Genomic DNA, 12,620 nt, shown 5'->3' with positions numbered 1-12,620 from the left:
TTGAATTCTAGATTATAAACAGAACAAAAATAACAGGTTTTAGATGAGGAGGTAGTGTTTGGACAAAAATTAGTTTCCACTGAAAAGGACAGGACAAGTTGGCAGGGAGTTTCCCAGCACGTCACTGAGATAAGCCCACTCCAGTGGGCTTTTATGCCCTTTTATGCCCAAGTGCTCCCTGCTGTCCAGAGAAGGACCAGAAGGCAGTGATGGCACAAATAGCTAAGGGTCCCAGTGTTCTCAGGGACAGGGCAGTGCTCTATAAATCTGCTGCTGCTACTGCTAATAGCAGTCACTTCAGTCGTGTCCAACTCTGTGCGACCCCATAGACGGCAGCCCACTAGGCTCCTCTGTCCCTGGGATTCTTCAGGCAAGAATACTGGAGTGGGTTGCCATTTCCTTCTCCAATGCATGAAAGTGAAAAGTGAAAGTGAAGTCGCTCAGTCGTGCCTGACTCTTAGCGACCCCATGGTCTGGAGCCTACCAGGCTCCTCCATCCATGGGATTTTCCAGGCAAGAGTACTGGAGTGGAGTGCCATTGCCTTCTCCAAATTAGAGAAAGGAAATGCCTCAAAACTCAGAGCATAGCTGAAAAAAACAAGTGAATGGAGGAAGGGACTCAGGGACCCCTTCACCCACAACCAAACTGTGAAAGGATAATAGATTTCCTGTCTCCTCAAGTCTCTTTAAACGGGATTTGCAGCATCACATCCAATGTCTGCAGGAATCTGGAAGTCATTACAGACACTGCCCTCATTATTGGGCTAGATCCCCTGAAACCCTCATTGCCAGTAGAAAATGAACTCTGTAGCTGTAATATTCCATTTCTATGAAATGACCAGAAAAAGAGACTCTCTAGAGACAGAAAGCAGGTCAGTGGTTGCCGGCGGCTGGCAGTGAAGGTGGGGATTAACTGCAAACAGGCAAAAGGGATCTTTAGGGGGGTGATGGCAAATGTTCTAGAACTAGATTGTAGTCGTGGTCCTAAAACTCTGTCAATTTACTAAATATCATTGAATCATCTACCTAAAATGGGTCAGTTGTATGATATGTAATTTATAATACGTATCAATAATGTAATTTATAATACCTCAATAATGCTGTTAAAAAATAAAACTGTGACGGGAAAAAAAGTCATTTCATAACCAAGTCTATTTCAAAGCTTCCACTTGAAACACCTTTTGCCTGTTCAGTTGCTAGAGCAGAGCAGCTTCCCAGACAGGTCTATGTGACCCCAGGTAAAGGCTTGCTGCCCAAACCAGACTGCCCCACACTCTCCAGCCAGGGTAGGGGAGACTCCCACAGTCAAAGCTCAGTGTGCCCTCCTGATGGACTCCAGGGGCCGTGGAGGCTGGGACACAGGCACGGGGCCCAGAGGGGCTGGCGTACAGAGGACTCATGGGTCAGGAGTGCTGCTCCTGTGGCTGAAAATGACCCCAACCTTTAATACAACCCACAGCCCCATATTCTTCTACATGGATGACTGCTGGAGATCATTTTCCACAATAGCCCTCATGATAAAAGATACAACTTCTAGGTCTGCTGTAAAAGGGTGTACAGTGATGGAAGACCCTCTCCGAGCTCTGTGTTAGGAAGAAGGTTTGCAAGGCCTGAGGGAGGCGAGGAGGGGTTGAGGAAGAAGCAAGGAAGCACAAGCTGTAAGACAGAAAACCTGAAAGTCTGAAGTCCTTCCATCTCCGCAGACAACAGTGGATGGTGTCTGCTTATGACCGGTTCAGTCCCTCACACGTTTGTTTACCTCCACGTGGGCCAGGCTCCTGGTTGATGAGTGGTGGTTCTAATAGGAATAAACACAGCTCCTTCTTTTGGGGTGCTTATCCTCTGTTAACCCGGAACAGCACAAAAACCACCACCCAGTAGGCAAAGCCAGCTCTACTGTGAGCGCTGTGTGTGTGTATATATGTGTGTGTGTGTGTGTGCAGTATGTAGAGTGTGTAGTGTGTGGTATGCTTTTGTGTAATGTGTCTATTTGTGTGGTGTGGTGTGTGTATGTATGTGGATGGTGGGTAATGTGTATTCATGTGGGGTGTGTGTGTGTGTTATGCAGTATGTGTGTGTGGTATGTGGGCTGGTAGTGAGGTGGGAGGTGGCTGCAGGCTGCCTGGGAGCAGGAAGGTAAACAAACAGTTGCAGTAGGGGAAATAACTCTGGGAAAGAACATGTGAAAAACCATCCAGAAGGTTTTTTAAAAATCTGTTAGTATCTCAAGGCCATGAAGCCCAAGTCTCCCACCACATGGCTACTCATGAGTGGCCCAGGGCCCTGCGAACTGATAGGAATGATGGGCTGGTGAGAGGAGATTCAATCCAAGGAAGCAGTTATCCATCAGCTGTCTGAGAAGAAGAGACACGCTTTCAGGAAGAAACCATCAGATTTCACCTCTAAGATGTGAGAAACCATCAGATCTCACCAGCAAGATGCGCTGGACTTTACTGTGCACACTCAAGAAGCCAGCCCAGCAAGGTCAACACCTGGAGGGCAGCACCTGCCCAGGTATCCAGTGCAGTGGGAAGGAAAATTGGGGCTGTGAGGGAAGAAATGGCCAAGGGATTGGCTTGCAGATTGTAAGGAGGATGGAAGTGACCTAACAAAGGAGACTTGTTTCAGTTGTGAAAGAAATTTAGAGAACACAAGACAGACAATAAGGACAGAGGGCATGTGTTGGCAAAGACAGCTTGAGCCATGATCCCAAGACCAAAAAAAAAAAAAAAAAAAAACCCCAGGAAGAGAGCATTGCCACATTCAGGGAATATACAGGGGCGTGGAGAAGAAGGCAAAAGCAGCAGGCATGTGTGATAGCTAAGGATGCCCAGAGCACAGAGCTAGCTGCTGCCCCTGGGGGCACCACTGGGCACCCCAACCTCCTTCACACTGTCTAAATGCAGGGGACAAAGGGAGTGGTGCTTACCTGGAGGGAGGTACTGGCAGTGCCCAGAAGAATTCACTAACACATTGGTGTGGAACGTAGCATCAAACCGTTCATCAGCACTAGAAACAAGAGAAGGATCCATGAACCAAGCCAGCCAGGCAGTGGGTTCCCCATGCCCTTGGGTGGTTGTTCCCATGGTCTGAGAAGTTCTGAGAAAGGCTGTTGCTTTCAGGTGGGGCAGCTGGCAGCAGTGTGAGAGCCCCATGTGGGGCTGACCTGGAAGGTCTTCCCAGAGGACAGGGGGATGGGGCCAATGCCCTCCTCCATTTCACAGGGATGCTGATTTTTTCCATATGCATGTAAAACAAAGCTCTTAGCAAAAATGAAACCTGAAGACAACTTAGGAGGTCATTACAGATGAGACATTTCAATCTATCTACAGGAGACAAGAGTGTAGGGAGGTGGGGGAGCAAAGTGCCTCTCTATCAGCCCAGAAGAGTGGGATTTGGACCCACTGTATTCAAGGCTCTAGTTTCAGCCCCATGAATGGGTCCAAAGCTCAGACGGTGTTTGATAAATCCATCTTGAGTGACTGAGGCTGCAGGTGCCCAGGGGAGCTGGGCAGCCTTTAGGGGTACCAGGCTCCAGGACTGGTGATGACAGGTGGAGAGAACAGAATCAGGTTCAAGTTAAGATAAATGCACCCCAGCCGCACCCCTAACCATGGTCAGAACCTCCTCCAGACAGCAGTGACCAACCTGGTTAAAGAAGGCACACAAAACAGGAAGGAAAAAATAATTAAGACCCAGAGCCCTTAACCAGGTCTTTCACTTTCTGTGTTCTGACACTTTGACATCTGGGGCCTTGCTGACCCTGGAGGGACTGTCCCCATCACCCCACTGCCCCAGATTAGCCAATTCCTGGAGATAGCAAACAACTCAATCAAATGAAAACCAACTAATCCAGAGCCCACACCCCAACTAGCTCCTTTATGGAGCTCTTATCTCCTGGCCACCATCCACCCACCCTAATCACCCCAGGGGTAGACACCAGACAAATAGCAACAAGCCATATGCATCAGAGCCTGCTGAAAGCATTTCAAGTTCTAGCCATGCTTACCTTGCCTCACTGCTTCCCTGTGGAAACCACAATAAAGGCTTTTGAGCACGTCTTCTCCCCAAGCCCTCTGCCTTCTGATTGACTCTGGTGCTTCCCTGTGTGGCCCTGTGTGGCGAGCAAGCCTCCTGTTTCTAGGGAACTGTGAGTATCTAATAAACTTCCTTCCTTCATTACTTCTGTGTCTGTATCTTACCATACCTGATTAAAACATATCCTTAAAATAACTGCCCTCAGTTCAGTTCAGTTTAGTCGCTCAGTCATGTCCAACTCTTCGCGACCCCATGAATTGCAGCACGCCAGGCCTCCCTGTCCATCACCAACTCCCGGGGTTCACTCAAACTCACGTCCATTGAGTCGGTGATGCCATCCAGCCATCTCATGCTCTGTCGTCCCCTTTTCCTCCCGCCGCCAATCCCTCCCAGCATCAGAGTCTTTTGCAATGAGTTAACTCTTCACATCCTGCCCTATGTGTGAATAAAAACTAAACGGCCTTAAGAAAATGTAGGCAGCCAGTCATGGTACCAGCACCATGAGTTAAATTCCCCTCCTTTTAGCAACTGGAGGACCTCTGCTATGGGCTGCCCATGTCTCCAGAGCCTCTGCAGTCTTTTCTGTCTCCAGCATTCTCTAAAGGGGAAAGTCACCATCACAAGATGTCTGAGGACAGGCTTCATTGTGACACAGTCAAGGATAGAGATAAGAAAGACCCAAGAAGAAACTGACAATGAAAGGAATGAAAAATCCTTTCATTCAAAAATAAATGAAAATCCTTTATTGAAAAGAAAATAAAAAATAAAATCCTTTCAAAAAATAAAAAAAGTAATACCCTCATAAAAATTCAAATGGATATTGCATTTAGAAAAACAGAGGGCAATATGGAAGTTAAATATGATCTATGAAATATATATTTAAAAATGGGTGGGAGGTTTGGCTGGTAAGAATCACTGAGATGAAACAGAAGACAGAAGGGATGAGGGTCTTAAAGTAAAGGCTGAGGAAATTCACTCAACATTAGTGGAGGAAACATCAGGGGAGTGGGAGGGACAGAAATCACATGGAGAAATTTTAGAGCTGAAGGAAACCCCTAAAGTATGAAGACCAAAAAAAAAAAAAAGGTGTTTTCAAGAACATTCAGGTGTTTCTTATGTATATTTTCTTGGCCATGGACTTGATCATCAGCTCCAGAAAAATGAGGGTGAACACTAAAGAAGAAGAAACAGACTTTCAGACTAAACTTAAAGATCCAGAAAAGGGATTTTCAGGATGAACTGTGTAGATCAGATACTCTTTGTGACCCCATGAATCGCAGCACGCCAGGCCTCCCTGACCATCACCAACTCCCGGAGTTCACCCAGACTCACGTCCATTGAGTCAGTGATGCCATCCAGCCATCTCATCCTCTGTCGTCCCCTTCTCCTCCTGCCCCCAATCCCTCCTAGCATCAGAGTCTTTTCCAATGAGTCAACTCTTCGCATGAGGTGGCCAAAGTACTGGAGTTTCAGCTTTAGCATCATTCCTTCCAAAGAAATCCCAGGGCTCATCTCCTTCAGAATGGACTGGTTGGATCTCCATGCAGTCCAAGGGACTCTCAAGAGTCTTCTCCAACACCACAGTTCAAAAGCATCAATTCTTGGGCACTCAGCCTTCTTCACAGTCCAACTCTCACATCCATACATGACCACAGGAAAAACCATAGCCTTGACTAGACGAACCTTTGTTGGCAAAGTAATGTCTCTGCTTTTGAATATGCTATCTAGGTTGGTCATAACTTTCCTTCCAAGGAGTAAGCGTCTTAATTTCATGGCTGCAGTCACCATCTGTAGTGATTTTGGAGCCCAGAAAAATAAAGTCTGACACTGTTTCCACTGTTTCCCCATCTATTTCCCATGACGTGGTGGGACCAGATGCCATGATCTTCGTTTTCTGAATGTTGAGCTTGAAGCCAACTTTTTCACTCTCCACTTTCACTTTCATCAAGAGGCTTTTGAGTTCCTCTTCACTTTCTGCCATAAGGGTTATGTCATCTGCATATCTGAGGTTATTGATATTTCTCCCGGCAATCTTGATTCCAGTTTGTGAACTGTGTAGAGGGTCTAGTAAAAGGGTTGGGGGTCCAAATTATAGCAAGATATGAGGGGTCTCTGAAGAGAGTAAAGTGGATTCAGAGTAATGAACAGAAGAAACAACAAGATGGAAAACACCACAGATTTGATGAAGGACTCATTGTTTTAAAAAATCTTTAATTAAAAAACAGCACCAGAAACTTCAGGAAAAACTGTACAAGCTAGCTTTGGTTTGAAGATAAAAAATGTGATGCTGCTGAAAGGAAGGAGGAGACCAAGCTATGATAAAATGATAATCCTCCTAGATGAAGGTCACATCCACTCCCTCACTTGTACATACATTCAGGGAGAGAGGAAGAGGAAGGCTCAAGATTTAAATATTCTTTGCTTGACAGCAGCCTGTACCCAGGTGTCCTAATAAGACACCAACAGTGACTGGGTGCCAAATAGCTGAGCACGTGGGCCTTCACAAACTCACCCTGGATTTTACCCTGCTTTTTAGATCAGGGTCTCTGGAACTCCAAGATTCTGTGGAGGTGCTTCAGGTTTCTATAAGTGTTTGATTCCAAGTTTCTTTTCCTTGTGTTTCAAAATACAAATAAAAATCCAAACACACTCAAACAATTGTTTTCAAAATCTTAACTCTTCAGACACTCAATGTATTCATTAACATGGCCCGTTTGACTACTTTACTGGGGAAAGTTTAGCTTAAGACTCCTCTTGCCATGAATATTGCATGTATTTGGAACTCTTGGAAATGAGTCATCCAGTAAGATTTCAGGTTTGCAGTATTACTCTGTTAAAACAATTCACATTTGATCCTACAATTCCAGCATAGAACCTGCATCTGCCTTGACATCTCTTCCCACCTCTGTAGCAACAAAGGCAGAAAGCACAGTGTGATGCTGGCAGAGCTTTGCTTATTTTAAGCTTGGGTGTCATCCTGTCTAATTTTTATAGTTATAATAAAGACTGTGGGCAACTGTTAGTGATTAATTTTGGATGAAAAACATACACACAGCTCCTTCTTCACGGATTTGAATCAATTTAACTGAAGAGACTCTAGAGATCACAGGGCAAGTAGGTAAAAAGATAAAAATCTGTTACGATTAGCAACAGCTTACCTTTGTGACTCAGTGATTTCTGAATATGGTTCAACCAAAATAGAATACTGAGATAAATGGAACTGTACCACTGTCGTCATTATCAAAATTCATATCTTAATACTCATTGTGGAAGTTTTAGGTTCTTTCCCACAGGCAAATTGATTTTATATGTAAATTATATAAAAGTAATTCTGGTAATAATTATGTGCCAATACCACTTTATCTGTTTTCACCATTAGGGCTGGAGATAAACTTTGTTTGAAAAGGGGTCCTATGCTGAAATCTGAGTCTGAAAACAGGAAGGGGATGAAAAGTCCCTCTGAAACACGAGTAACCAAAACTATGTCAAGGACCTGAAAGGCGACACCACCAGGAATGTCCAGGACACGTGGCACCACAGCCTTTGTAGGCAGCAGACTCTGGTCACCCTGGAGGCCGGGGGGGCCCATATAACTCATTTTCTTTCTCTGTGCTGGTGTGCATATGAAACCTTCTGTATTAAAGTTTTAGGAACTGGTCAAACATTTGTATTTTTTCTTGACTATTGGAAAACAGGGTGCACCCTCAGAGCTTTTGACAACCCTGGCACATGGCTCTTCACTCCCCTCAAAAGCTCTTCTCTCTGGCTGCCGTGGTCCCCGTTCAGCTAGTGATGGATAGATGAGCTGGGCACCCCCACCGAGAGGTGCTCATGGAGAGGGAGGGTTATTTAACCCCAATATTGAAGGTGCGGGTCCTACATCATCAGTCAGAGGACTCCTGGAAGGGCTCTAAAGATGCACAGAAGGCTCAAAAGTAGAAAGGTGAGGGTGTTGCCAGCAGAAAGTGCAGTCTGGTCACACGCCTGGAGATAGACTGGACCAAGGGAGGCTTCACGAAGGTAAGGTGTGGTTGGAGCAGGGGTGAGTGAGATGCTGCCCTAGGCAGCAAGGCAAGTACTACAGGGGCTTGAGAGCAAACCATCAGTGGCTGTGCCTGCAGGACCCAAGGGCCCATCCTTACAGGAGGATTTCAAACTGTGCTTCCAGATGTCCAGCAGCACAGGCAGGCAGAGCCCAGGGGGCACAAGTGAACCCTGGTGGTCTGGGCTAAGATGGCTCCCTCCTCCTCATCCCCAGGGTGTAACACAGTGCCAGATCCGGCCCTGGGAAGTGCTCCTGGCACTGGAAGCAGAGCCCTCCAATCCCAGCTCAGTGTAGTCTCTGCTTATTTCACCTGGCAGCACCGACCCCCACCTCTGAGCAAAAACCCAGGGCCAATACACTGCTGCCAAGAGTACACTGTGGGCTCCTGAGGTGAGGACTGTCATGAATAGGGTCTCGGGCACCATCAGAACTGTTTCCCCTGAGGTCACATGGTCCTCAAAAAACAGAAAGAGGGAGAGCAGATAAGACAAAAATGATCTTAATTTTCCTAACACAAAAGAGAAATTATGATTACATGATGAGGATAGAGATGTCAGCAATGCTACAGTGGCAATTACATTGCAATATAAGCGTGAATCAGGGATTCCCTGGTGACTCAGCGGTAAAGAATCTGCCTGCAATGCAGAAGCTGCAAGAGCTGCAGGTGGCGCAAGTTTGATGCCTGGGTGGAGAAGATCCCCTGGAGGAGGATCTGGCAACCTACTCCAGTATTCTAGCCTGGACAGAGGAGCCTAGCAGGCTATGGACACAGGGGCCTGGCAGGCTACAGTCCACAGGGTCACAAAGCGCCAGACACAACTGAAGTGACTCAGCACACGGCACATACATGTGTATCAAATCAACACCTTGTACACGGTAAACATACAGTAGTTTATATATACCTTAATTATATCTCAATAAAATAATAAAGTTTAAAATATTGTAAGCAAAAAGTATGTGAAGAAAAAAGAGGAAATCCATCTATCTCAAACAACTGTCAATGGAAGGTGTCATTTATCTTAAATCTCTTAATAAAAAATAAAGCGGCCAATTACATGTTAAGACACCACTGATGCCTAGATTTCAGAGGAAAAGTATCTGTAGAGAAAAGATCAATTTTGTTTCAAAAATGACCAGTTAAGTCCTTTATCTGGGTATTTTTATTTTGCTTTATATTTTATTCTGAAGTGTTAGGACAGGTTCAAATTATAGCAATGTGGCTTGTCATATATTGTGACCAAAAAGTCTTGAGCAGAACTGAAATTTCATGGTTGTTTCTACCTTTCAGAGATCCTAGGAGGCAGAGATCTCGGCATTAGCAGGAGGCTTCTAGAAGAATTTATCAATATCTTTTCTTTAATCACCAATTTACTGTTACATGGTATATAACATGGATGTAATGATAACAATCAGATGTAACACTGCATAGATTATAACAATGTTACAATAGTGTTATAAATAATATAACATAATAATGGATGCTTGCTCCTTGGAAGAAAAGCTATGACAAACCTAGATAACATATTAAAAAGCAGAGATACTACTTCGTGGACAAAGGTCCATATAGTCAAAGCTATGGTTTTTCCAGTAGTCATGTATGGATGTGAGAGTTGGACCATAAAGAAGCCTGAGCACCAAAGAATTGATGCTTTTGAACTGTGGTGCTGGAGAAGACTCTTGAGAGCCTGTTGGACTGCAAGGAGATCAAACCAGTCAATCCTAAAAGAAATCAACCCTGAATATTCATTGGAAGGACTGATGCTGAAACTGAAGCTCCAATACTTTGGCCATCTGATGTAAAGAGTCGACTCAATGGAAAAGACCCTGATGCTGGGAAAGATTGAAAGCAGGAGGACAAGGGGATGACAGAGGACTAGATGGTTGGATGGCATCACCAACTCAATGGACATGAGTTTTAGCAAGCTCCAGGAGATGGTGAAGGATGGGGAAGCCTGGCGTGCTGCAGTCCATGGGGTAGCAAAGAGCCGGACACAACTGAGCAACAAATAACAGCGTTATAAATATGGGATAAATGTTACCATGGAATATGTCAAGTTTCTGGGTTCCCAATTTTGTTTCTTGATTAACAAAGGACTATTTCTGATCCAGGACAACATCATTTTAATCACTACAACAGTATGGAAACATTGGTATTTGGCAGGCTAAATCCTCCAACTTTGTCCTTTGTTAAAAATTATCTTACCTATCCCTTGGCCCTTTATTCATGTCCAATTCCATGAAGACTGAGTGGAGACTTCAGTTGGAATCATATAAAATTTACAGACTAGTTTGGGAGATTTTGACATCTTTATGGTATTGAGTTTTCCCAGAAATAAATATATAACTCATCGTTTATTTTGGTCTTAGATTTTTCAGTTGACATTTTTTAATACCTGCAGATATTAGAAATAAGATGTTTAATTACATTTTCTAAATGTTGCAAGAGTAAAGATATACATTCATATTTTCATACTTGTATCCAAAATATTTTGTCTAGACAGTCTCTAAGAGTTCTTCATGTAAAAAAGTTATAGAGTCTGAATGATAATAATCTAGTTTGTTGTTGTTTAGTCGTCAAGTCTTGTCTGACTCTCCGTGACCCCATGGACTGTAGCCCACCAGACTCTTCTGTCCATGGGATTTCCCAGGCAAGAATACTGGAGTGAGTTGCCATTCCCTTCTCCAGGGGATCTTCCCAACCCAGGAATTGAACTTTTGTCTCCTGCATTGCAGGTGAATTCTTTATCACTGTAACATATTCCTTTCTAATTCTCAATGTTTTGTTCTTTTACTTTTCTTATTTAAATTCATGCCATTATTAAGATATTTTTAAGTGATCTTTATTCTGCCTGCTTGCTGCTAAGTTGCTTCAGTCGTGTCCAACTCTGTGCGACCCCATGGACTGCAGCCTACCAGGCTCCTCCGTCCATGGGATTTTCCAGGCAAGAGTACTGGAGTGGGTTGCCATTGCCTTCTCCGGATCTTTATTCTAGACCAGCCAAAACTATGAAGACAGTAAAGTTCAATGGCTTCCAGGAGTTGGAGGGAGAAAGGGATGAACAGGAAGAGCACAGAAGATTTTTAAGGCAGTGAAACTATTCTGTATGCTACTATAATGCTGGATACATGTCATTATACCTTTGTACACACCCATACAATGTACAACATAAAGAGTGAGCCCTAGGGTAAACCATGTACTTTGGATGTATATTGCTGATCCTGTTCACACTGTCCACATTGTTCGCTGAACCCAGGGTAGGTGAGGCACAAGCTAAGAGGCTGGAAGAAGACTTGAGGATCTGTAGGAAATGCAGACACATTTATTCTCTTCTGGCAACAGCCATAGCATAACCTAATACAACACCACCTCTCTCCTGGCTGACACAGCAGCCATGGCAGTAGACAACGCTATATTCTCTCCTCTTGTGGCTGACCCAACGGACAGCCAGGACGCAGCAGTAATGCTGCCACTTTCCAGGTGGAGTTCACATATCCCTACAGCACAAAGGAGCTCGTGACCAAGCAAGTACCTGCTTGTGATGGGCATGTGCACTGGTATAAGTGACCTCAGCTGATACACAGTCATTATTTACAAGATGTGGGGCCAGAGAGCCTGAACATGCCATCTTGGCTAATTTGCTCTGTCCCCACAGGGTGATAATTATTTGTCAGTGTTGGCTCATCAACTGCAACAAATAAACATTGTTGTTCAGTCACTAAGTCACGCCTGACTCTTTGCAATCCCATGGACTGCAGCACACCAGGCTTCCCTGTCCTTCAGTATCTTTTGGATTTGCCCAAACTCATGCTCATTAAGTCAGTGATGTCATTCAACCATCTCATCCCGTTGCCCGCTTCTTCTCTTGCCCTCAATCTTTCCCAGAATCAGGGTCTTTTCTGATGAGCCAGTTCTTTGCATCAGGTGGCCAAAATATTGGAGTTTCAGCTTCAGCATCAGTTCTTCCAATGAACATTCAGGGCTGATTTCCTGTAGGATTGAGTGGTTGGATCTTCTTACTGTCTAAGGGGCTGTTACGAGTCTTCTCCAGCAACACAGTTTGATAGCATAAATTCTTTGCTGCTCAGCCTTCTTTATGGTCTACCTCTCACATCCATACATGACTACTGGAAAAACCCACAGATTTGACTAGATGGACCTTTGTCAGAAAAGTGACGTCTCTGCTTCTTAATACACCACTCTGGTGGGGGTGTTCATAATGGGGTAGGCATTGCATGTGTGGGGGGAGGGGTATATGGGAACTCTGTGAACCTTCTCAATTATGGTGGGGATGTAAAACTAAAGTATATTTTAAAGAAATAAATAGATTCAATTATGTTAACTATTTTTTCTATTTTCTCTAGAATCAGCTTATATTTTTCTAGAAAAAATAAATCCTGGCTAAATTTCCAAATTTATTGCCATAAAGTTGTCCATAATATTCTATTCTAAAAATGCCATCTATGGTTATAGACTTCTTTTATATCTAATAAACATTTATTTGTATCTTCTTTACTTTCTTGATAATTATTCCCTGAG

The 12,620-nt window shown here is 44.2% G+C and overlaps 1 protein-coding gene across 6 annotated transcripts in view; it reads right to left on the bottom strand.

Moving 5' to 3' along the window:
- Positions 1-12,620, bottom strand: part of LOC147349478 (neuronal acetylcholine receptor subunit alpha-7) — a 136,737-nt gene that overhangs the window by 22,941 nt on the left and 101,176 nt on the right. For all 6 annotated transcript variants that reach the window (XM_086364075.1, XM_086364077.1, XM_086364076.1 and 3 more), the window contains one exon: positions 2,930-3,009. In XM_086364075.1, coding sequence (XP_086220201.1) covers positions 2,930-3,009 — 80 coding nt within the window. The remainder of the gene's footprint in view (positions 1-2,929; positions 3,010-12,620) is intronic.

The sequence above is a fragment of the Bos grunniens genome, chromosome 21 (genome assembly GCF_055505025.1).
Source record: "Bos grunniens cultivar Pamir isolate PY7600 chromosome 21, Bosgru_T2T1.0, whole genome shotgun sequence".
NCBI classification, from domain to species: Eukaryota; Metazoa; Chordata; class Mammalia; order Artiodactyla; family Bovidae; genus Bos; species Bos grunniens.
Note: the sequence above shows the minus strand (reverse complement) of the source record. Positions and strands in the feature narration are given on the sequence as shown.